This window comes from Neopsephotus bourkii, unplaced genomic scaffold (genome assembly GCF_033783945.1).
Source record: "Neopsephotus bourkii isolate Nb327-2 ecotype Australia unplaced genomic scaffold, CSIRO-AGI_Nbou_v1 NB_1780, whole genome shotgun sequence".
Lineage (NCBI taxonomy): Eukaryota > Metazoa > Chordata > Aves > Psittaciformes > Psittacidae > Neopsephotus > Neopsephotus bourkii.
This window is the reverse complement of record NW_026902254.1, coordinates 11,034,903-11,061,526: the sequence shown is the minus strand read 5'-3', so window position 1 is coordinate 11,061,526 and position 26,624 is coordinate 11,034,903. Positions and strand designations below refer to the sequence as shown.

General features: G+C 36.0%; 1 protein-coding gene across 1 annotated transcript in view; it reads left to right on the top strand.

The window, feature by feature from the left end:
* Positions 1–26,624, top strand: part of ARAP2 (ArfGAP with RhoGAP domain, ankyrin repeat and PH domain 2) — a 124,845-nt gene that overhangs the window by 55,431 nt on the left and 42,790 nt on the right. Inside the window, exons 13-22 of the mRNA XM_061379703.1 lie at positions 94–268; positions 2,235–2,369; positions 6,936–7,080; positions 9,469–9,571; positions 10,199–10,397; positions 12,399–12,462; positions 19,714–19,877; positions 21,205–21,417; positions 23,583–23,688; positions 26,064–26,211. Coding sequence (XP_061235687.1) covers positions 94–268; positions 2,235–2,369; positions 6,936–7,080; positions 9,469–9,571; positions 10,199–10,397; positions 12,399–12,462; positions 19,714–19,877; positions 21,205–21,417; positions 23,583–23,688; positions 26,064–26,211 — 1,452 coding nt within the window. The remainder of the gene's footprint in view (positions 1–93; positions 269–2,234; positions 2,370–6,935; positions 7,081–9,468; positions 9,572–10,198; positions 10,398–12,398; positions 12,463–19,713; positions 19,878–21,204; positions 21,418–23,582; positions 23,689–26,063; positions 26,212–26,624) is intronic.

The following is a 26,624-nucleotide window of genomic DNA, read 5'->3' as shown; positions in this document are numbered from 1 at the left end:
GGAGGTGAAAGGATTTGCATCTAAGTGACATGTACTTGTTCCCAGTAAACTTCTAATTTAAACAGGCTTCTTATTTTCCCTCTCCACAATAAGGCCCTGTGTGCTGCTGTAGTTAAACAAGATGTGCTAGAAACCCTGATGTTGCTGTTCAGTGGGGCTGATGCTATGTGTGCCACTGGAGACCCTGTTTATAGCACTCCATACTTACTAGCCAAGAAAGCTGGACAAAGACTGCAGATGGAATTCCTATACCATAATAAGTTCTCAGGTAGGGTACATTCTCTTTGATCTTTTGATTTTATTTTGAGCAAAAGGGAAGGAAGGAATTCAGAAGAAAAATGGGCATTGAGTTGAACAACAGGGGTATAGTGGGGGAGTTGTGATGGTGTTAACTGTACTTCAGCAGTGTATGTAATTGTATACAAGTTACTTTTATTTTGCTCAGACATCAAGTTTAGGACTTAAAAAAAGAATAAAGCTCATGATAACACATAGACCTCATACCTTTCTTTATAAAACAGAAGAAAAACATCATTCATTCTGCTAAATATTATCAGGCTTTTACCAGAAAAAGTGGGTGTGTACAGTTAACATGTATCTAAAGTGCTTATCTGGGACTTGTTTTTTATAAAAAAATATTTAATTTGATACCTACCCCTTCTGTACACAGGCTTACCTGTTTTTTCAGAAACCCTCATCCCAAAATAAAACTTGCCTCTTGAACCTGTAATAAAATCTATCCCAGCAAACTGTGGTTTTTTTTGCTCACAACTTCTGTTACAGCTTGAAGCACATCATAAGTTGCCCTTAGTTAGGGCAACTAAGATGATTAAGGGAGTGGAGCATCTCCCTTATGAGGAAAGACTGAGGGAGCTGGGTTTCTATAGTTTGGAGAAGAGGAGATTGAGGGGTGACCTTATTAGTGTATATAAATATATAAAGGGGGAGTGTCACGAGGATGGAGCCAGGCTCTTCTCAGTGGCAAACAATGAAAGGACAAGGGGCAATGGGTACAAACTGGAACACAAGAGGTTCCACTTAAACCTGAGAAGAAACTTCTCAGTGAGGGTGACGGAACACTGGAACAGGCTGCCCAGGGAGGTTGTGGAATCTCCTTCTTTGGAGACATTCAAAACCCGCCTGGACACGTTCCTGTGTAACCTTATCTAGGTGTTCCTGCTCCGGCAGGGGGATTGGACTAGATGATCTTTTGAGGTCCCTTCCAATCTCTAACATACTGTGATACTGTTATAAACTTTGGCCTTGAAAGCCAACAGTTTTATTGCACTGTGTGACTGTTATGAGGCTCTTGAAAATGGAAATCTATTCTTAATAAATAAACACATTTTAGAGTATCGATATGTCTGAGCTTATCTTCTAAAAGGGCTGCTGAAGCAGGCTGGGTATGTAAGTTCACATGCAGCTTTACACTGGAAAAAATGAGCTATGCTATACTGCAGCCATCCTTATGGACATAATGCTGGGCCAACTTTCCATTCTGGTGTGCCATTCTGCAAAGTAACACTGCATATGCTGAAATAACAAAGGTTTTTAGTGTGAAATGCTTTAGAGCTTCCTAGAGCAAACATGGTCCCTTACGTTCTGCCTGGGTTTTTCTCTGACATGGGTGCCAGGCACTGGATTATAGGATGTTGAGCTCAGTCACTGTGCAAACATGCAGCTCTATTTTTTTTGCTAGCTGTGCTCTCAAGTGATCTTAAGGCCATAGAGAGAATATAGCTTGTTTTGTTTTTTTTCTCTTTACTACTGTTAGCCTTCCAGCCAATCCAGCATCACCATGTGCTAGTGTTTAGTGTTCTTCTCTTCAGAGAAAAGGAGGCCATTGCAGGTTGACAGTGATTCTCCTAATCATTGTCTGCTGTGAGAGTTGGTGGTTAAATTCTAGGTAAGCCCTGAAGAGAAACAGTTGCCTTCTGTTGAAGTATGTTATATAAGGCATGAGAATAAAAGCTTAGTACACAAGAAAGCCATATAGATTGCATTGGCAAGCAGTGGTAGACAATGTCAATGTTGTAATGTATGTGAACTGATTTTTTTTTTTTGATGAATACATAAGAATTTTACTCTAATTATGAAAATAAACCAGTAAAATATCTTGTAGTAACGATGTTACAATCAGCTACCTAGTTACAGATACGCAGTTAAAGACCTGTGGGGAAATGGTTATAACTGATAACTGAAGTTCTGTATGTTACTCCTTTGTCTTTTAATAGATTTCCCAAACTGTGATACTTGTTTTGAGAGTGGCTTCTCTGAAGATTCTTCACATTCCACCTTTCTTTGTGAATTCTTATACAAAGTTTCTTCTAATACTGCTAAGCTTCTTACAGAGAAGAAACTAAAAGAAGGTATTTCACTTTTAATTTATGTGTTTAAATAATAGATGAATATGTATGTTTTGGATGAATATGGTTCTTTTTAACTTCTTGCATTACTTTTAAAAAGATAAAATGTATTTTATATGAAATATCCTCTTTTGATTCAGTAGACCTCTTTCAGATGAAGAAAATACTGATTGTCTTAATCTCTTCAGTGGCTGACAGAAGAAAAAAAACACAACTACTGAAAGATTATTCATTTAATGACAGTTATTAGTAAATCAAAAATCAGTTAGAAATACTTCTCCCTTTAATTATACTTAGATGGATGCTACTGACTGCCAAAAGATAGTTTCCAATCTAAAATGATAATATTCCAGAAATCTTTTAAAGGTATCACTGACTTTAGTAAGAGTCCAAATGGATAAGAGCTAGGATATTTCTCAAGCTCACAAATTTTAAAAGTATTCCAAGTAGAAATAAACACTTCCAACAACTTTACAACAAATTGAACTTTGTGGGGTGAAAATGTGTGTATAGCACAATAGATTTGTTTGTTTTCAGAGAGATGTTACCAGATAATTTTCTTAGCTTTACTTAATCCTTTTTCTTCCCAGTTGTGTTCCTATTTTTTTCTTCCATCTAAGCAAACAAATGATACAGATTTTTAAAATCTGGGTAGATTTATGGTCGAGGTTTATTGCTCCTAAAATACTGGCATTGCGTCCTGTGTCAGTATATACATCTTTTTGTATGATTCTATCCATATTCTCTTGGTGTGTGCCTTTGTGATCCTTAGTGGAGGTTAAAGCAGTCTAAAGCAGATAGTTCCTATTTAAATATACTTTTGAAGAATGTATACGTTGGTGTGGGTGCAAATTCTTGAAAGTATTGGGTGATCAATTGAACTAATGCCTGATCACAGGCATTTCCCAGAAACTTTGGAGTTGTTATCAAAGACCTGTTGTGGCAGAGGACTGCTGCTGGACAGGACTTTTTGGGGGGATTGTTCAGAAACTGCACTGAACTTATTCAAGGATGAAAGGAGTAACTGCAAACCTCACGTCTGCTTGCTCTAAGTCCAGACCTTGTCGTCTGTGTTGTGGGTATCTATATTCATGTAGGAAAAAAAAAACCCTACTGAGAGGAGTGGAGTGCAGATGCAAGGCAGTACTACTGGGCTCTAACACAATGACAGAAATGCAGTAGCGGGTGGTAAATACCTGCAGATTTAGCTATATATATACTTGAAAATATATATATATATATATATACTTGAAGATTTAGCTATAAACGGTAATAAAACGTTTTCTTTTGTAGTAGAGTGTAGCTGGGGAGAAGCAATGGGAGTGAGCCCTCAAACAAGAAACATTGGAATTCTGTCTTTTATCTAAGCTTTTAGTGGACAGAAACAAAGCTGCTTTGAAAGTTTGTAGTTTTTTCAGGGAGATTTTGAGGGGGTTTTATTTGCTGTGGTTTTGAGTTAATCTTGGATTACCCATGTGTTTGTTTGGACTGATGCTTGTCAGGACTGACTGGGATGAGTGTTTTACAGATACATAGGAAGATAGGATTCCATGAACATTTGTAGTTCAAGAAGACAAATGACAAACAAGACAAAGGAGGAAGATGTAATAACAGCACCCTTCAACAACAAAAAAACCCTAGTAATTTTGAAGTAGAAACTGGTCTTGCCTGAAGGCACTAATGTATCTCAGCCATTTGTAAGAAGTATTGTGACAAGAGAGATTTTTGCTACTTAAAACATGAAACATGTAATCTTTTTTCCCCTTTCTCTATCGATATTTTTCCCTACACCAAGAACTGTTTCTACCTTTATAAAAAATCTCATTAGCATGAAGCAATAAGAAATATGCTACCACAGATTGCTGGGAATATGTGGTAATTTTTTGTCCCCTTCTTGCTGTCTTTAACCAAAAAAAAATATTTTCTACCGATGTGTGGGAGATAACAGTTTCAGTTCCCTCTTCTGCCTGTAGAGTTTCAAATAAGAAGGTCACATTACCAGAGAAAATGACCCAGCTGTTTAGTTCTAGACAAAAAAAAAAAAAATCTCCCCTGTTAAAGCAGTTCTGAGTTGCTGAGAACTGAGTTCTCGCTAGGCTAGAGAGAGAGAGTATCATTTTCTCACTGGGGATTACAGCACTTGCCTAAATTTTGGTCCCTGCCCAAGTGTACATTGGGCTTTTGATCTATTGATTTCTTTTATTTATTTTTTTTATTTTTTATGCTCTTTCTGGAAAGTGCTACAAGCAAGAATCCTGTTATGGTCTCCAAACATTAAACTGGAGTTAAGTTCTTCCTAAGTGTTACGAATCTCTGAGACAGTTGTCAGTCTTGCCTTTAGTGCCAAGGGCTGAAAATTTAAATGCTTAGTTTGTTGTCACAGAAAACTGTTATCCCTTTGTGGGCTAAGCCTTAATGGTAAAAAGACGCTCAAGAAATAGTTTGGTGCTGTGAATTGAACCCAAGTTTTATGAGAACCAGGTAGAACACTTGGAAGTACAGTCCAGGTTTTCATTATGTGAATTCCAGTGCAGGAGAGAGTAAGCCAAGTTTGTGTGTACTTCTCATTATAGCAGCATCAGTGGTTTTAGCAGGGGTGCATAACTTTTGAGGAAAATTGTTGTTAATTAGTAGCTGTTGATGATCAGCAGGAAGAGACCTTAAACATTGGTGCTATTACAATGTAGTGGATCAAAAAGCAAAATTTAGAGGCTCAGGTTTGATTTTATTTTATTTGTTTCTTCTGTTTTCAGTGTAAAAGATTCTGTGGAGCTGTGTTAACATCTTTGATGTTCCAGAATCATTCTTGAGAGTTGTAACTTTTTAATGAATATTGAAGCAGTGTGCTATTTTTTAGGCTTTGGGAGTTGGGAAAGGGAAAGTTGAGGGTCAAACCCCCACTTTTTCCTAAGTTTGTTTCAGTATTTAAAACGTATTTAGACAGAACTAGATAGCAAGTAACATGGATAAAATACCAGGTAACATACCAACTAAGTACTGGCTAACTAAAATTGCAGGTTTGTTTTTTGTTTGAATTTTGTGGAATTGGTTGCTTGTTTTTTTTCCAGAGCTGTTCTACCAATTCTCACAAATACTTTACCCAGAACATTTGCAGCTGTATAGGATTTTAAGACTTAGCTGAGTATTTTCCCTTAGAACCTGCTTCTTTGTGGGTGGTGGGACTAGATGCACCTCAAATTATATTCGAAGAACTAGACGTAAGCTAGAACGAGTACGTTACTATTTTAAGTAGCAAAGAGTCATTAATATACTATGTCACATGCTGTATTTTACATCCATAAGAGAGAAAAGACATTTGATCTTAATTAAATATGCCAGATAATACTTTTAAGTTGCTCTGCAAATTGCTTTCCTACACCTTTTTTTTCCCAAAGTATAGATGGCAATTATTAGATAGTCCAGTATATCTAATTCAGGGTTATTTGAAGACAGAATTCTTTATGGGGTAATTTAACTATGCTCAGCAACTGTAGACCGTTACATGTTGAAAGCATCCTACAAATGTTAGCATTCTGTAAACTACAATCTTATAAATGAATTTACCCTTGCCAGATCACATTCTAATGTGAACATGCCACCCTGAAATGGCTATAGCTACCACCTGTCTACGATGTATCCATTTATCTCCCCCAGTATCCAGGAATAAATTCGGTACAATTTCATTACTGTCTGCCACTTGGACCTGCAGTAAGGCAGAATTGAGCTTAGCTACTGATGCACCTAGAAAGTGGTATTCTGTTAATATTCCTGTTTTTTAGTTTTTCCTCCCCTATTATTGTGATAGCAATTTTTATTTTTTTTTAAAGTTAGTTGTGTTAAATAACTTGTAGTGTTTCCTGGTGTTTTCTAGTACTGTGCAATGGATACAACTTCTGGCATGTATGATAATGATTTTTCTAGACTGTTTGAAAGGTTTAAATTGTTTTCCTTAATCTTGTGACAGTGAGTGGACACCCAAGCATTACCAAACAATGGAAGACAGATTGACATGGTTTTGGCCTCTAGCTCCTGTAACATGAAAGAAAGTCTAGCCCTTTTTTGCTGCTGCGTACCATTATTCGCTCACTCATTTTGCTATCGGCTCTTGTCAAAATATACTGTTGTTGTGGCTTTCAGTTTTTCTAACATTGTAGCTTGTTTTCTTTTTCTTCCTTAACTTTCTTCTGCTAAACAGGTAACGTAGTATTGTGTACTAGCTCTTACTCCATCAAGTTTCACAGTAACTGAAATAAAAGCCCTGTACAACAGGAAAGTTAACTTATGAAGCAGTTGGATATTTAATATACTAATAAAGTAAAAACAAGTGTGTTACATTTGAAACATTCTTTTCTTAAATTACCATGTGCTAGAGTTTCCATAGGTTAAGTAGATCAACACAGAAATTGAATTCCTGGCCCACTGGAATTCAGTAAGACTGATATTTCATCATAAATGTATTACTGTTACAACAGAGCTATGCACCCTGGGAGGCAACTTCTATAGGAAGAGGTAATTTTATTATTATGCCAACTGGCTTTTCTAATATTTCTATTATTTCTTTAATTATAGATTGCAACAAAAGATGGTGCACTTTGGAAAGTGGCTTTCTGAGCTACTATGAAAATGATAAAGCTACCACTCCTAATGGTATGATTGACATCAGTGAAGTTATCTGTCTTGTAGTGCACAAGTCAGACTTCTTTTTAAATAGAGGGTAGGTTCCCAAATCAGTATTTCAATAAAAAAACTTAAGGTGTTTCAAAGATTTTATTCTGGGTTTTCAGAGTTGTTCATTTGTTCCTGAATTTTGAACATACAATTAAAAAAAAAAAAAAAAGCTGAATTGTTTTATGTTGACTTCAAAAATAGCTGCTAAGTGGTATTTGGGTATTTTTTTTCTAAGTATTTTTTTGGTATAGTGATATAATGAAAATGTTACGGTAATTTAAAAGGGCAGCATAAATTAGATACATCTGTTTCTTATTAAAACTGTAATGCATATTCTCAGTGCTTAAAAGGTTACATGATGATAAATTGAACAATTAATACTCATTTTTCTTTATGGGGTTGACCTCTGCCTAAAGCCAAAACTCTTGTTTTGTTTTTTCCTGATAATAATGCAACAGATTAGAGTTCTCCACAGTGCTTTCTGCTTTGGTCACATCTATGGGTGTGAAACCCATTTTAAACCCATTCTTCGTCATATAGCTGAGGAAAACTGTGTAACTGTTGAACGTTGTGTTTGTTTGAAGATAACTTTTTTTGTGGTCTTGTTTTCCTTTTATGGCTCTCTTACATACTATTTGTACATTAAAAACATAACATGGAGATTCACCTAAATCTGAGTTGCATCCCAGTGGCACTTGGTTTCTTTAGGGCAACATTTTTGTTTAAACTGTATTTTGAATCTGTCTAACAAATTCCATAACACTTCCTTTTAATTTTCCTCGTGTGTGTATGTAAAATAGATCTTCCTACAGTACAAAGCTATTATACCTGTAGTTAGAAAGCATAAATGTCTGAAAACAGTTTAATCAAGTAAGCTTCTGGAAAAGATAGTGGGAAGAAAGGACTTCAGCTGCTACAGAGATAAAGAGTGTTCAGAGGGGAGAAATCCTAAAACATTTTGATGCTTCTACATGCTATAAAATACAGTGGAGATGACTTTCACTATTCTGCAGTAGCATAACTTTGTGGTATATAGAAAAAAAGAAAAAAACAGCTTTGGTTATTGAATCTAGCCTGTTGCTTGCTACATCTGCAAATGGTTTCACTTTGAGATAATAAATTAAAAAGCGTGTTGAGTGAATGCTTTTAGGGAATGGCTAACCCTTTGCTGTGCTTTACCTGCAATTCGGTAGTTTTATGAGAAATTTCCTTAAGTTTGATATTTCATGAAGTGAACAATCAGTCCTTAAAATGTCTATTCTGTTAGTCAGAATTAAGTATTTACATATAATTTTCAAAGTTGTTACTGAAAATCAAAGAACTAAATCATGTTCAGTTCTCCAGATTAGGAAAATCCCAACCTCCAACATTGGAAGGAAAAAGCATATTTCATCTGTTTGGATGCTAGTAAGAGGTCAAAGTTAAAATCATACGGTAAATTCATGAACCATAATTTATACAGTAAAGACAGATCCTAAGTACAAGATACTTTGCAACTTCCACACCAATTTCAATTGATTTGCTTTTTCTTCTTTTACTATCCTTATTTGTCAGTTAAAAATGGAAAAACAGGGTCCATCTGTTTAAATAATGATACACTTTTTTAAAACTAAAAAACAAAAAACCAACCAGGAAACACCACCCCCACCCCCTTCCACTCCGCCTCCAAAAAAGTAAACCAACCCATCAACTTTTAGGAACCTCTTGAGCTATCAGAAACTTCAAAGGGTAGTCATAAACATGACAGAACCAAACTCTTCCTGGTGGTGGCAGGCAATTAAAGCAGTAGCAGTGATCATGCATTCCACCTAGGAGGTTGGGGCTGGGTGATAGGAAAAGCCTCTGTTAGACATGTGGTGAACAGGAACAGGTGGCTGAGAGAAATAATGGTCTCCACTCTTCAAGGTTTTCAGGGCTTTTCATTGCTGTTCTGATGTATGATTAGTGATAGTCCTACTTTGAGCAGGAGATTAAACAAAGTGACATCCTGTAGTCCCTGTGAGCTACCATTTACATGATTCTGTGATTTGTTTACAATTTCCTGTTCAATAAGTTGGTCTGCTTCTATTAAACCTAAACAAATTTTTTTCAGTGCATCACAAAAATATACTTGCTGACATCACATGAATTTGCAAAAGGAAACAATTCCCTTAGAATTATAATGACTGTATGTAAACATTTTTATCATCTTCAGAATTGCTGAAAAGTCTGTAATGCAGTAGCCTCTAAACACATACTATTAACCTGAAAAGCATTTTGATCACGTTTTATTATAAAATACTCTGTTGCTAGCTGGGTTGCACTTGTAAGATTGGAGGAGAAATGTACATACTCCATAGGTATGAAGTAATGAAAAAACAGAGAAATGAGACTGTTGTGTGTCTGATGTTACAAAGACTTAATACAGCTGCCTTTTTCCTCTTTCTTGCTTTAGGGACATCTTTACGTTTGAAATCTACTTAATGTCAGAACGTGTTTTTCTATTTGGAGCTGAAACTGCATATTCACAAAGAAAATGGACTTGGGCAATAGCGAAGGTAATACTGATAATTATCTTTTCCAGTTAGGCCAGGAGCCTTTGCACAAAAAATAAAGTGTCATTTTTAGCTTAAAATCCTCTGAGAAGCCATTCTTGATGAATACTGCTCTATCTTGTGTGAAAGGTTTCTTGTGCAGCAGGAAGGAATAACATCTGTGATTTAATGTTTGAAACAACATAATAAAATGGAAAAATAATTGAAGCAACATTTTGGTGCCAACGTTAAGATTATATTAAAGGTGCTCTAGTATAAAGACATACTATGTGAGTTTATTTCAGCTAAGTTGTTGATGCTTGCAATTGTATTCTTTTTATTTGCTGAAACAGGAGTGGTACCATATTGTATAGAGTAGCAAATGCTAATAGTTACATTACTAATTAAATCAATTGTTTAAAAAGCAAAAGTGTTTTAATTGTAGACTATGAATGGAAAAAGATTATTCTTGATTCTATAATTCAAATTTAGTCTATTTGGGTTAATGAATGATAAATTAGAAGGTCTGTTTTTTTACTGTGGCTTTCATCCTTGAATCTTACATATTTGCAATATCTTGATTTGTGGGTGTTTTTTTTAGGGGAAGAGGGGCTTTTTTCTTCATCTGACTCACCTCATTTTCTTTGCTAGCATTTTGTTCCCCCTGTGGCTGAATGCTTATTAGAGAGACGCTGTGACCTCATTGGCCAGCTGTACTACAAAGACTGTCATAACCTGGATCAGTGGAGAAAAGGCTGGTTTGCTATAGAAAAGTCGAGCCTTTATTTTTGTCTTGAAATGGAGAATGGTGAAGAAGATTCTATATATCTAAGAAGGCTGCAAGAGCTAAGTAAGAATTTTGCTTATTGTCTAGAATTCAGGAGGTACTCAATGGAATTAATTCACTTTTTAATGACATTTCTGTTACGTTTTAAAATCATAAAAATTAGGGAGCTCACTAACTGTTCCTTTACATAAGCCAGATGCTCTTCCAACTGTCATTTAAATATGGAGTTGCTGCAGTTCTGTCTTGGATTTTTTTCCCTACTCAATGGCACAAGCTAGAGAGATTTTTCACAGCTTCATAATAAATGAAAACAATTTTTGTTCCAGTTGCAGCAGTATGTTTTTTACAAGACTACAGAACTGAATATAATATATAACCTTTTGGGATTATTGTCTCATATTTTTGACAAGGCAGAAATACTCACTGCAGAATGTTCTTGAGATGATTGGCATGACTAGTTTTAAAATACTGAAATGTACTGGAAAAATTACAATTATCTTAACTATTTCACAGAATAATAGACTTTTCTCTTTTTTGGGTACTAAAAATATCATGACTTGGAAAGATAAGAATGTTTATACAAATGGCCTTCCCTGACCAATTTTATATCATTATTCATAATTATGCTCTGAATCCTCTTTAAGCATATCTGCCCCACTTATTTTTCTGTTGAAAATGGCAATGTGTTATGTAGGAAAGTAAAAATATTTTGAGATTTTATATTAAAATAACATAGATAAGATAACCTAGGTCTTTATTGATGATCCTCTTTGTAAATGCTGTCAGATTGTGTCTGTTTTGCAGAAATTTGCCGAAATGCCATCGGGCTTCTTACTGTTTATTTCCTACCACCTTACATTTGCTGTATACAACACCATGAAGGTGGCTTTTAATCAGGAATATTTTTATGCCTCTAGCTTTCTTTTAACTTGTGAATACCTTTTGATGTTGATTCAGAATTAAAATGTCAGGTAGTAGCAGTACTGTTTCTGATACTAGTTTTGATAATGCAATTATAGTTGCTCCTACCCTAATCATACAAACATCCAAAATCTGTGTGTATCTCAAGCATAGAAATTAAATACATATTTAGCTTTCAGTTGAAAATCACTTCCATAGGGTTTTGTGAATGTACAACAGAGTTGTAGTTCTTGGAAATATTATGTATCCGTCTTTTGTTTGATTTCTGGTTTGTCAAAAAGAAGTCTGTTCCACTAGTAAGACTCAGTTCCATAACTGAAACTTTCCAAGTGATGACTCATCAGTGGAAGCATAGTCAACATCTTAGTATTTGAGTCAGTAAATGTAAATGAGGCCAGGAGTATGTGTGATTCAGAAACATCATACAACATGCATCAGAATGTTTTTATTGAGCTTCATTGCTATTCAGGATTTACTGTCTCTGGGAATTAGTTGTGATAAGATGTGGGCTGTATTTGAGACCTAAACTGCAAAAAAAACCCCAACTTTTCAGAATTTTGAATCAGTAAATAGGCTATTTAATTTACTGGTTTTAGTATAGTGCACTGTACAGCTTTATAAGCACTATTACTGGAAACTATCCAGATGTATTTTCTGTCCTCTGTGTAATGTATGTGTTTTGCAGGGTCCTGGTTTTAGCAGGAATAGCATAAGGCAACACAAAGAAGGGTGGCAGTATACCATGTAACTCAAGTTACTGTAAATATCTGTAGCCATTAGGGTGCAAGTAAATTAATGGGTTCAGAAATCCATCTAACTTCTGAATCATTATATTTTCTAGAATTTATATTTACGAATTTATTGTTAATAAAACAAAAAGGAAATTAATAAAATTTAATTAACTAAAACATTAGAAAGTAATTTATAATTTCTTTAATTTTCTGTATTAATTTTTCTTGTAAATATGCTATTTTATGGATTTTTGTTCCCATTATCAGCAACATTCTTTGAAATATTTAAAAACTCCATACTCCTTTTGTCACTGAAGATGATTCTGAATAAGCATGTGTGTATGTTGTGTGCATGTGTGTTTGTGTATATATCTGTCTGTGTAGATCGTATGAATTTATGTTTCATTTTCAGCAATCAGTAGTGTGATGCAAAATGGAGAGAAAATAGATGTCCTGCTGCTCGTTGAAAAAGGACGGTAAGGATCCCATCTGAAAAAAGCTTTCATCTGCTTTTATATTGATGTCGTAGAATTCTTGCTGATCATAAAGCTTTTTCATTTGTGGTTGCTACAGAGATAGTAAATTTGCAGACTTTTTAAAGGAGGGAAAGTCTTTGTATGTCAATTACGTTTTATGTCTGTGTTGAGAAATTCTAACACGTACTGTTTAATTAAAAGCAGTTTTCCCACTGAGAAAATTATTCCCTCGGATTAGGCTGCCAGTAACTGTTTCTTCAAAAGGACCTACCTTCTTTTACCCTGTAATGAAAGGGTACCTCTTTGAAGCTTTTCCTGCTTACTTGTCAATTTTTTTTTCCACTCTTAAGTCCCAGAAGTCTGTATCTCAGTCTGTGTACTTTAGGATTGAGAGGGAACATGAGTCCCGTGGTTAGACTTACTCTAATGTTTGACCTCAGTTAATAGCATATTAGGTAGAAAAAAGTCACATACTGGTGAAACAAACATGATCCATACCTGCTTTAAAGTAGGTAATATTCTGTTGGAACGACTATCAAATATAGTGATATGGGAGATTGAAACTTGAAGTGAGAGTATTTCTGCCTCATGTGTGTACAAATTTAAAGATTAAAGTAAAATTATTGAAAATAATTCTTATTTTGTAATAGGTTGTTTTGTTTAGCGTGTTTGTTTTTTTTTGTTTTTTTTATTATTTTACTTCACTCAAGTAGTGCAGTGTTTACAAGATCTTGAACCAATGATAGGTTAATAAAGGAATATTTTTTTCCCTCTTGAGGGGAAAAAAATCCCTAACAGATAACCTTTGACCTCTGTTTGGAGTTGAAGAAACTTCTTGGGGAAATTCGCTGTAACTGTGTATTCTGAATTTTAACTCTTCATATGATACTGTTTAAGTTCCAGAAGTCAGTAACGTAATGCAGATCAGAAACAAACACTTTTCCTCTTGGGTTTTTTCGAGGAAGCATATTGAGAGATTCAGCGTTAAGTAAGCTGCATAGACCCACCAGGGAACCACGGGTATCCCGTTCAAGGTGCAGTCTAACGGATAAATGCAAACTATGCATCTAATTTCAGAGACATCAGTGCTGAACAAAACTTCCACCTCCAAGTCAGCTTTTATCAATACTTTCATTATAATATTTCTCTCAATTATAATATTTCTCTGAACTGTTTTAATAGTTTAATGGAAATTCTGAATTATTTGAAAATAATTTCAGGAGGGGCACTGGCTGACTTAGGGTAGTCATGAATATGTTTAATTTCTTCACTGAAGTCTGCCATAAAGAATTTAAATGCATAGTGTTCACATTATCTTAACCATCAAAAGCCGTATGGATATATATGCTTTGGCATAGTCATTCTTGCTTAGCATATTCCCCCAGAAGTATCCAGGTGTTCAGCACAGTTGCATGATATTGCATCTTGCAGTGATAAGAAATTCAATGTTTGTGTATGTGGAATTAAGTATAAAATCACCTTGATCTTTAGACTCAGTTATCCTAAATGGAAACAAAACCAACAGTCCTGCACCTCCAAACCCTAGATAAATTATTTAATATCTTTGAGATGTCATCAGCATCAACTAAATTATATATTATAGTTTTAAGGCTTTTCTATTTTGTCTGTTATTTTTTCACCAGTGCTTGTCTAATGCCAACTTTGGCATAGATTAATCACTTGGAAATTTGCATGTTAATTTTTAGTCATTTAAATGCAGGATAAATGATAATAAAAAGAAGCAGTATTGCAAGAATAAAACAAAAAAGTGGGATTTCTTCCAGAATTAATAAAAGTTTGAAAACCCCCTCTCCACAAAAAAGCCAAAAAAGAAAACAACCCCGTCCATTTTTGCATATATGTGGTTGATATCTTACAGCATCCTGAGTATTTTCCTACTGAAGCTCATACTGCTCATGTTGTTTTTTTTACTGACTTCAGACTAACTTCCCATTACTTACAAATACTGATGACTTTTTTTCAAGTCTGTCATTTGGTTGATTAATTAGGGAAAAACATACATTACAGGTATGGTATACCTCTGTCTTTGACACTTTTTCCACTGGCTACTGTAGGCAAAAGAATGACTTCTTACAAGTGGACTTCTCTCTTAAGAGTGATTGCATATGCAAGTAAACAGCTTTAGAAATATGAACTTCAAATCTTACTGCTGAATTAGATACACTAAATCTATGAATTCTGAACTTTTAAAATATATTTAATATATTTATGTATGTGTAAAATTCATGGGATGCAAAAATTTAGTGTTCCTCTGTTCCATAACTACCCAGATGAAGATCTTGCAAGACACATAATGCTTTCCAGCCTGTATAAAATACAAGAATTCAGAACACTACCAAAAGGCATGTGATACTTTTCTTAAGGTTCTTTAGGTATGAATGCAATCCATTCCTGTTCTCCCCCACTTTTTTCCCCTCTTCCTTTACCCTTTTTTCTACTTAGCACCTTGCTGTTCTAACTGACAATATTCAGTGAAAGAAGACTACAAGCTCAGAAGTTAGGTGGTGGCAGTTATACTATATGTTGCAAGGTAACAGCATATTATGGGAGGCTGTACCAGGCTAAAGCATTTTCCAGGTAACAGAATTGTTCCTCTTTTGAAGATAGTTGTTATTTTTGAAGCTCAGTGTGCTTCCTACCTGCATTTTCACAATAATTCTAGACTTTTTCTAATAGTGGGTAATTTTTTTTTTTTTTTCAGATCTGAAAGGTGTTTCATGTTTGTCTTTGGGTATCTTTGCTAAAGTAAATTAGAGCAACACGTTCCCTTTTGTAGCACCTGCTAACATTTTATTGCATTCTGATCTCTGTTCGAACATATTGTCCAACCTGTTAGAACCATCTCCATCCCACTTGGAAATTCTGACTTCTCACAATACTATCTTCTTATTCCATAAGCAGGTAATCATTGACCTCCTCTTATGTTCCACTTTCATAGTTGAAATTCTTCTTGACTTCTTACTAGAAATGGCAAGCCATTTTCCTGATTTCTATGTCTGACACTGCCCTCTGTCACACAGAGATGTCCTCTGGTTTGCTACATATTTGGGTGTTTGTTTTATTCCTCCCCCCATGCCCCTTGATCTCTCCTGTCTATCTGTACAATTTGTCAAGTGACTGGTGATAATTGATCTCATTGCCATCTGAACAGAAAAGTTGCATAGCAGGTAGGTGAAGGAAGCTACTGCTGGTTAGTTCAGCAGAGGTCAACAGAGAGATCTATACACTGAAGAGAGGAAAAGTATCTGAAAACAATTGTATACTACAGTAATTTTTAAATATATCTTCTGTATAAAGTCCAGTGCAAAATCTCTAATACCATATTGTAAAGAAAAACAGTTGTGCAGACAATTCAGTTTCAAATATTTTGTTTTTTTCTGTAAGCATTTAAGCTCTCTCTTTGGTATCAGTGAATGTTTTCAGACCATAATGCAATCATAGAATCATAGAATAGTTAGGGTTGGAAAGGACCTTAAGATCATCAAGTTCCAACCCCGCTGCCATGGGCAGGGACGCCTCGCTCTAAACCATGTCACCCAAGGCCTCATCCAACTTAGCCTTGAACACTGCCAGGGATGGAGCATTCACAACCTCCCTGGGCAACGCATTCCAGTGCCTCACCACCCAAACAGGAAAGAACTTCCTCCTTATATCCAATCTAAACTTCCCTGTTTAAGTTTTAACCTGTTACCACTTGTCCTGTTACTACAGTCCCTAATGAAGAGGCCCTCCCCAGCATCCTGATAAGGCCCCCTTCAGATACTGGAAGGCTGCTATGAGGTCTCCACGCAGCCTTCTCTTCTCCAGGCTGAACAGCCCCAACTTGCTCAGCTGATCTTCATATGGGAGGTGCTCCAGTCCCCTGATCATCCTCATGGCCCTCCTCTGGACTTGTTCCAACAGATGCATGTCCTTTTTATGTTGAGGACACCAGAACTGCACACAATACTCCAGGTGAGGTCTCAAAAGAGCAAAGTAGAGGGGCAGGATCACATTCTTTGATCTTCTGGTCACCCTACTTTTGGTGCAGCCCAGGATACGGTTATCTTTCTGGGCTGCAAGCACACACTGCTGGGTCATGCTCATTTTCTCATCAACCAGCACCCCCATGACCTTCTCCAGAGGGCTGCTCTGAATCTCTTCTCTGCCCAACCTGTAGCTGTGCCTGGGGTTGCTCCGACCCAAGTGTAGGACCTTGCACTTGGCATGGTTAAACTTCATGAGATTGGCATCAGCCCACCTCACAAGCATGTTGAGGTCCCTCTGGATGGCATTCCTTCCCTCCAGCGTATCAACCAAACCACACAGCTTGGTGTCATTGGCAAACTTGCTGAGTGCACACTCAATCCACTGTCCATGTCACTGACAGAGATGTTGAACAGGATCAGTCCCAAACCAGTCCGTGAGGGTCACCACTCATTACTGGTCTCCAGCTAGACATTGAGCCATTGACCACAACTCTTTGCGTGCTGCCATCCAGCCAGTTCTTTATCCACCAAGTGGTCCATCCATCAAATAGATGTCTCTCCAATTTAGAGACGAGGATATTGTGTGGGACGCTTTGCACGAGTCCAGGTAGATGTTATCACCTGCTCTACCCCTGTCCATCAGTTCCGTAGCCCCACCATAGAAGGCCACCAAATTGGTCAGGCAGGATTTCCCCTTAATGAAGCCATGCTGGCTGTCACCAAGCACTTTTTTGTTTTTCATGTGCCTTAGCATGCCTTCCAGGAGAATCTGCTCCAAGATGGTGCTTTTGTTTTTTTCCCCCTTCTCTTGTAATTAACTCTTTCTTATTATAGATAATTAACCTTCCCTACATACTAGCACAACTTCTTTATGCTGATGGTTCATTAATTACGGTGCTTTTTTTTTCTTAACCCATTGATCATAGCATTAAGATTTCCTGTAAAACACAGTCTTGAGCACAGAATCCTTGAATCCAGAAATAACCTAAACATAAAACTCAGACAAGTGAAAGGACTAGTGGTTGCAGTATGATGAGCTGGAGATAAGACCCTTAAAACGTTGCTGACTTTTGTTACATATCTGTAGTTCTTAGTGTAATTTCCATGCTTTAATTGCAATTTGATTATTCCAGTATAATTTCAGAGTAATGCATACCTTCTTAGTGCCTCTATTTTCAGACATGTAGATTATTATAATCACTTGCTGGAAGCACTGAATTGTGCCAATGCCTCTTTCTCACCCTTCCTAAGGCTTTCTGAGCCACTTCCACAGTAAATTGACTGAATTCTGAACTGCCTCTCATACTGGTTTCATTTCGTTTTCTCCCTTCCCCTCTTTTATGGTGTGTAGTAAATGCTGAAATTTGTTCTCTGTCTTATCTGACTATTTTAGGTGACCATGCTGGAGATTTTTAACAGGGTGAATATATATATATATTTAAGTTAGTTGCCTTCTGTGAAGAAGCAGCAAGGGTTTTCACATTTAATTTTTTTACCAGCACCTTCTCTTTTCATGACTATCAGTGCTATATGGCTGCTACTTAAACAGATACCCTGTTTTCTTTCTTATTTATTAACCTCTTCCTCTGTAATTTGAATTTTTCTCAACACCTTTTCAAATCTTAGAAACAATGAGAAGCATCATGTCTTGCAGTTCTCATGTTTTTTTTCTAATGTCACGCACAGAGGGGAAGAAGGAAAGATCCACAGAATACAAAATAGTCCTCTTTCGCATAGTTTAGGTAATGCGTATCTCATGGCAGTTGATTGTCAGGCACATGATTTAGACTTCTATATATCTGTGAAAAAATACATATAAGTTTATATTACCTCTGAAGTTAAATACACTACTATATTTCCTCTCTGCTCCTCTGGTATGGATTCATTGCTATACTGCAGAGTTGCTCTTGTTTGGAAGTAATAATGTTTTCACTTTACAGTATGCTGCTTCCTGTACATAATTCTTTAGATAACAAAAAATAATCAGTTGAGACTTCCATTTATCCCATTGAATAATACTGTAATGTAAATCCTGGTGTTTAGCAGGGAAAACAAAAACACAGTAGTATACATATATGTGCGCATCTCTTGTGTTGGGAAGCACTATAAATCTTTTGTTGGTCATAGTCTTAATAGCTGCTAAACTGTGAATGATAGTACTGAAAGAATAGTGTAGCATGCGCTGTCAGACTCTTTTCCACTTAGTTCAGACTTTTTCATTTCCTCTTGTATATGGTTGCACCTATACCACAGGATGCCAGGGTGATGTGCTGTTTGGAAGCCATTGATTGAGAGCTGCTCATGTAGGATATCAGTTCTGACAGGTCTTCAGAAAGTACTTGAAAATACTGAATTAGGTACACTATTTTGGTGCAAAAAATTGAGAGCTTTATGCAAATTACTGCTTTTTGTTACTGGAAGAGAGAGGCTGAGTGTTTCTACTAGCCACGCATGTGTGATGCTTTATATGGCTTGAAGTCATGAAGTAGAGGTTTTCTTGAAAAGGGGCTTCGGTAGTGTCTCCTACTCCTCTGCTGAATGGCTAAGTCTGTATGTTCTGAGGAAACTTCAGATCCTGGGTCTGTGTGCGTGCATCAACTGCATCCTCCCTTTCTATTGAGGTAGGAATGCTAGAATGGGAATGTTCATAAAAGTGAAATTACAAGAAATTAAAATCAGAACAGATACATGCTTTGAAATAAACCAGTAATTAAAATGTTGCATTAGCTTATTCTTCAACTCTTTTTTTCATACGTATGACTTAGCTCTGTGATCTCCTGAGGGGTGACTCTTTTGACACATGTGAAAAAGGGAAGTTCAGTATGTCTGAGCTCCCATGTGAAAGGAGGGCCTGTTTGGGGGGTAGTAACTGAAAAGAAGGAAGAAGAGCCTTTTCCAGTATTGGAAGTTGTCTCTAAATCTGTTTTCCTCTTTATTGTGGCTTGGACTTATGAATGCACAGTGTAGGAGCAAGACTGAAGAAGAATAATTAAAATGTGGATCAGGTCCTCTCAAAGGCCTGTGAAAACCTTTGAAAGGTTTGTGGATCTTCCTTCATTTATTGTGACACTGCTAGTACAAATGCAGTTGGGAAAAAAAAGGTACAGTAGCAATAGGCCACCACCACAGCTTTTCGTGGTGGAAGGGGCCTTGTTTCTAAGTATTTCATGTTTTTTTCCAGGTGTCTCCTTGGTTGCTGTAGTAGAAGAACATCAGTTTTCTCTTTCTTTCCGGTATTCAAAATAATTTTTATACTTTTCAGGACTTTATACATCCATGGCCATACAAAGCTGGATTTCATGGTTTGGTATACTGCAATTGAAAAAGCAGCAGGTACAGATGGTAATGCATTACAAGATCAGCAGCTCAGCAAAAATGATGTTCCTATTATAGTGAACAGCTGTATAGCATTTGTTACACAGTATGGTAAGTAGAGTGAATTTTATTCAACCTAAGATCACTTGTGTAGTATCTAAGCCCCCACAACATCAGCTCTTATTAAATTAGCTTTTATATATTAACTATTGCCTAAAATCAAGAAAAAAAAACCTAAACTTTTTTTTTTATATAAATTACTAGCAACAGGCATTATTCCAACTGCAGTTTAAACTCTTTCATGCGCCAAAATTTACATTGTTAGATATTTATTGAAAACTATAGTTTCTTTCAGGATCAGTGTTACTGGGTGATATAATACTCATTTGAAAACTGAATAAATATTTGTATGCATTAGTTATATACATACATGTTTTTGTGTCAGCATGGTAAAGGTTTGATCTTTAGTTGTGGTCTGCAGATGACAGACACAATTGAGTCCCACAGCTGTTCTTGGCAGTAATGACACAAAAGCAGTATCAAATGCTAGTGCTTGTGGGCATTACAGGAAAGGTGAATTGCAAGAACGTAAGATGCGATTTCATAGTTTTTGACAGAGTACTTTATTTGACAGGTAAATAAAAAAAGCCAGGTTTTGTGTAAAAAAAGATTATCTTTCAAGAGATGTGGGTAACGCAGGAAACACTTTTCAAAGAGAAAATGGAGTGCTCATCTAGGCCAAACTTCCACAAGTTTAAAAAAATAAAATAAAATGGTTTGGCTACTCTCATATGCAGTAATTGGAGGTAGTCTCGACTTTGGTTTAGACTGTGAATTTTCTTTTTAAGTTGGCTTTGGGCTCTGGTGGTTGTTAAATATAAGACTAGTGGCTACGTGATGTCTTCCTACATATGAGAAAAATTAGAAAAATTGAATACTTTCAACTGATCTTGAGTATTTTAAGAGTGAAATGTTTCAGTTTGGATGAATATGATAATACTTAGTGCTAAGTTGAGTGGATCAGTAGGGTAATAAAATAACAGGAGCTTTGCTCATAAAAACAGCTTTGTTTTATGTTTAATATAATACCAGCCATCAGAACTTATTTCCTTTACTGTGCTGTTTGGAACTATTGTTTGAAGAAGTCCTGAAAAGATTTTGGTGTTTGAGCTGCCTGTAAAGTACTCCTGAAATTGTGAGCCCAGGCTTGCTTGATGTTATGGTATGTATTTTTGCAAAGGGGTCTGGTTTAGTGTTAGCAGATGTGGCAGCTTTTTTACTACAAAGTGAAAATGTGCAAAAGGCAGAGAGATTTTAGTATGAAAAACAGTGTGTTTGACAGCCAGATGTGCTTTTCACATAATAACCTATGGAGTTTTTGAAAGAATTATTGATTTTACATTTATTTATTTTTCTGTCCTATGTTTCTGTAAATTAGGTTTAGGTAGCAAGCAGATCTACTTGAAGAGTGGTGATACTTCCAGTGTGGCTGAACTGCTGGAAAGCTTCAAAAAAGATGCAAGGAGTGTTAAACTAAGAGCAGGAAGACACCAGCTTGAAGATGTGGCTGACGTACTGAAAGGTTTTCTTTCTCAAATAGATGATGCACTTCTCACTAAAGAGCTTTATCCATTTTGGATCTCGGCATTAGGTAATATACTCAATAGGACTCGATACAAGAAAGTTTGTATATAAATTTTCAGTATAAAATTTGAGGGGGTTGTTAATTACGTGCCATGTGTTGTCCTATGTTAATTGATAATTGACAAAACAATTGTAATAAGTAAAAAAATGTTTAGAGCCTGGATGCAATAGACTTTGTTAGTCAGAGGTGATATTATTGCCTTTATGTGAACCAGAATAATAATAACAAATAGTGATGTTTTTTTGACAGTGTATCTCTAAATAGTAGACCAGTATTGCACTGTGTTGTAGTTGGATTAGCTGAGGTAAGAAGTGACAACACTTCATGGAAGCAAGAAATAGATAATTCAAGGAATATATGTATGCTAGAGTGGGAGAAAAGCATGTACTCTGTCTTTTGACCGTGTGTAGACTTCAGTTTGAAAGTGGCAAATTGTTGATGCTATCATTTGCATTGCTGGTAAATGAGTGTCTTACTGCTTAATACCTTCAAGTATCTTCAGTGAGCATTCACATAAAGTTATGTACAGTGTAAACTTCTCAACAACTGTTACTTGTTTTCCATTTCTCTAGAAACATTAATTTAACTTGAAGGAAAACAATTAGTGATGTATTTAAAACATGAGGACATGTCTCTATATGCTTGAAAACAGAGCCATGAGATTGCTAATACATTAATTAGTTGCTCATTACATAAATTGTAATTATTTTGATAGTGTTCTTACAAAGTAGCTATATTTCGGTTATATTTGTTTCTGTATTGTGGTATTTGCACACTACAAGAAATAAACTTCCCCCCCCCCAGACTGCGCTATAAAGTTGCAAATGATGTGTAGCAGTAAGAGATTTGTAGGAAAAGCTAAGATAGAACATCAATTTCTGCATTAATGCATTGAAATAACACAGGCTTATTTACTGTGTGGCAAATTCTGTCTTAAAAAAAAAGATATTAAAAATTCAAATTTATGGAGGTTGCTTTATTATGAACCACTAGAACTGTGGGAGATTCAAGCATGAATATTACACATTTTTGAACTTCAACCTCAATTTGAACAAACTATAGGAAAGAATATTAAGAATTTATTCACTTGCCACAAGATCGCTCTCATCAGAAATCAGAAAAAGAAAGCTGTATCTGCAGCAATTGAGATTTAATTAGCTCTTTTGTGAAACTGTATAGTGGTCTTACAGTGATTCAACTTCGTGATTTGCACATGGGGCTAGAATTCTGCTTCAGCTTTACAGCAGAGAATCCTGTCCTGTTAAAATTAAGTGACAGTGAAAGTACTTATGGGAAGACTGAAACACTTAGGAAAATAGAGTAGAAAATCTTTAAACTGTTTTTTTGTTCTTTGTTCATTTATTTTATCTTCCAATTACTGAAGAAATCAAAACTTAGTGCAGTAGTTAGAGAATGATAGCAATCAGCTGGAAGAGATAAGAGTTCCGCATTCTTTCTGTTCAGAAACTTGAAAGAAGCAAGGGACTGAAAAGAAAAACATAAATAAAATTTACATTAACTTTGCTTATGCCCTGAGCAGGATTGTGCAGCACAGGGAGGCAGAATGAACTTGAAGGTGGAGAGCTGTGGCTATGTCTCAGATACTCAAAATTCCCAAGGCTGGAATTCCAGTCATCGCTCTGCCACTATTCAGCTATGTAACTTCGTACAACTTATTCACCACCTCTTCCCTTTTGCTCTCCTCAGTCTTATATATTTGGATATTTAGACTACTTTGGGCCTTGAGACACTTATCTGATAAAAATTTAAAAGATGAAAAGGTCTTTTCATTACTCATCTCTGGGAAGTCTTAGAAGTATATTTGTACTTGTGCATATGTAGGTGCAGTCACATATACGCACATGTAGACTACAGGTTAAATATCCTGTGAGAGAAGGAAATAATTTCTATACTGGGATTTGGTCTTAAAATGTAGCAAATGGTGCTTGAATATAAAAATGTCCTTCTTTATTGCTGCTACCATTTCCCTGAGCTGGTGTATAGTAATAGGCTTTGTTAGTAGATTGTCAGTACTGCTTTTATGAGGAAGAGGTTGATAGGGTAAACTGTAATTTTAAATGGCTAGATGATGCCAATATAGATAATGAGGACTGCTACTGGTTTTCAGTGTGCATTGTTATTAATGCTTAATGATTATTACTTTCTGGCAGATACACAGAATGAAAAGGAACGTGTGAGGAAGTATGGAGCTTTTATTCGGACGCTTCCGCCAGTCAACAGGGCAACTTTGGCTGCTTTAATTGAACATCTCTACAGGTCAATGCGAATGATGTTCTATAGCAGAGAAATTCTTGTAATGTGCTCTCAGTATAACTCTACAATAAATGAAATGTGGCTTGTTTCATTAATTAGGAAGCATCAGAAGACTGTCTAGTTGTGACAATTAATTAAATTTGATTCCCTTTAATTCATAATGTGTTTCTTTGGTATTAGTTTTAGCAGTAGGTATCTATAAATATCAATGGGATGGAACAGCTTAGCAGTGAGAGAACTTCCAGTGTGTATGTCCAAGTATGCTAAATTTTCATGCCACTTCCTTTATACAAACTCTTTTTACCCCAGTCTGCTACTCTTCTTGAGGATTGTTGCAAATGCTTCCTGAAATGAAAAGATTTTTAAAGGGAAAATGTCCTTTTTTGCAATCTGTATTGCACATCATAACTTTAAGAATTAGCTACCATTTCTGTTTTTCATCAATGTTTCATTTTGCAGCTAGTGAGGTAGTGGTAGAGAATATCCAAAATATAAACTTTGTTAAGAAGCAAAGATAACGTTTTATTCCTAGATCAAATAAACAGCAGCAAATGTATAAAAAAATGTGTGACTTGGGTGATTCTGCCGTGGTTAAATAGTAATGTTCTACATTATATTATCTATTGAATAAGTCAAATTATATTCCTGGTAAACTGTAGTGGGTAGAGAATGTGTAGATCCTTTTCTTACAGGATATTGTGTTTAGATGTATTTTAAAAACTATTTATATGATTATGAAATTGATTGGTGCCATTATGGGGAAAATTATGCTAGTAAGTATTGTGTTTAATGATGTTTCTAAGTATGTCCAGTTTAGATATATTTATATGCTATTGTATCCATTCTGAAAGAAGTTTGAATTCGTGTGTGAAACAGCCACAAGTCTGTGATACTCGTAAAGTGTTTGCCTCTAATTGAGGACACATTATGTAAACAGCAGAACTGACATGAAAACTTTACCGTAAGTATAGAAACTAAGAATGATCACATTTCTTTCCACATTCTGTTTGATATTAGATCATAAATTCTAGGGTATGCTTACATAACATAATATGGCAAAGCTGCATTTAGCATTGGTGCAGCCTCAGATTGAGTACTGTGTGCAGTTTTGTGCCTCAGAATTTATAAAGGGTGTTAAGGTCCTTGAATGAATCCAGATGAGGGTAGAAAAGCTGGTGAAAGGGCTGAAAGAAATTTCTTATGGGAGTGACTGAGGACTTTGGCTTTGTCTAGTGTGGAGAAAAGCAGCCTGAGTGATGACATTATTGCTCTCTAAAGCTTCCTGAAGAGGGGAAGGGAAGAGAGACACGCTAATCTCTTCTCCCTGGGATCCAGTGATAGGATGTGTGGGAATGGTTCAAAGCTGTATCTGGGGAGGTTCAATTCAGACTTGATGTTAGGAAACATTTCTTTATCAAGAGGGTAGCCAGATACTGGAACAGGCTTCCTAAAGAGCTGGTCGATGCACCATACTTGTGAATGTTTAAGGGGCGATGGAGCAGTGCCCTTAGCATGCTGTTGTGGTTTAACCCCAGCTGGCAACTGAGAGTCACTTGCTTACATTTCTCCATCCTCTGTGGCATGGGGAGGACAATCGTAAAAGGAAAACATGTTAAGAACAGTTCAATAATAGAAATAAATAATAATAAATAGTAATAGGAAAAAGAGGACTAAACCTCAAGAAACCAAAGTGGTGCACAATACAATTGCTCACCACCCACTGACCAAGACCCAGCACAACCCGAGCAGTTATTGATCCCTTCCAGGTAATTCCCCCCAGTTCATCTACTGAGCATGATGTGCTGTGGTATGGAATACCCTTTTGGCTAGTTTGGATCAGGTGTCCTGTCTCTGCTCTCTCCCTGCTCTCTCCTGGCTTCATGTGCCCCTCCTCACTGGCAGAGCATGAGACTGAAAAGTCCTTAACTTAGGGTACGCACTACTTAGCAGCAGCTAAAACAGTGGTGTGTTATCAACATTATTCTCACCCTAAATCCAAATCCACAACACTGTACTAAGAAGAAAATCAATTTTTATCCCAGCTGAAACCAGGACCATAGGCATTAACTTTTGGTCAGCATCTAAATGATCAGACCGTCAGATTGTGTAGGTCCCTTCAAGCTGAAATATTCTGTTCTGTTTCTATTCTGTTCTATTCTAAATATTTTTTTGTATCATTTGAGATGCAGATAGAAAGCACAAGTTTTCATTCTGTAATGATATGTGAGATAAAGAATATGAAGAAATAAATATAAAAATAGTATTAGATTTTTTAATTGAATTCAATGTAATTATTTTTAAAATGCACTCCATATTCTGTAGAGGAGTGTCAGACAATTAACGAAACCTTCTAAATATGTTTATTTTTCCTTCAACAGGGTGCAGAAGTGTTCTGAAATCAATCATATGAACCCTCACAATCTAGCCATGGTGTTTTCCTCATGCTTATTTCAAACTAAAGGCCAAACTAGTGAAGAAGTCAATGTAATTGAAGACCTAATTAAAAATTATGTGCAACTTTTTGATGTAGGTATCTTTTATATAGAAGAGTCCTAATTGCTCAGCTGTTAGACACACTAAAATATAGAAATCTTCTTAGAGATGACCTACACTTTCTGAGAATTCACAGGGCTTTTAAACTGTAATTCAGTGGGCATTGTTCTTTGTCTGCTTTAAATTTCATTTCCCAGCTAGCTTAGCCTGTGCAGAAAAGAATTTATTTACAGTATTGCTGTGAGCTGCTTTTTGCCAAATCAGTACACATTCTTCTTGCTTATAACAGCATACTAATTTTAAGAAAATTTTAAGATTGACTGTTAAAAATAATACTTCTATTCAAATTTTATGGGCCTGATCAGAGCTGAAGCATGGAAGAATTGTGTTTTTAGTCTCTGAGCTGTGGTTACAGTAAAGACTAGAGAAAGTGGATACTTATCTAG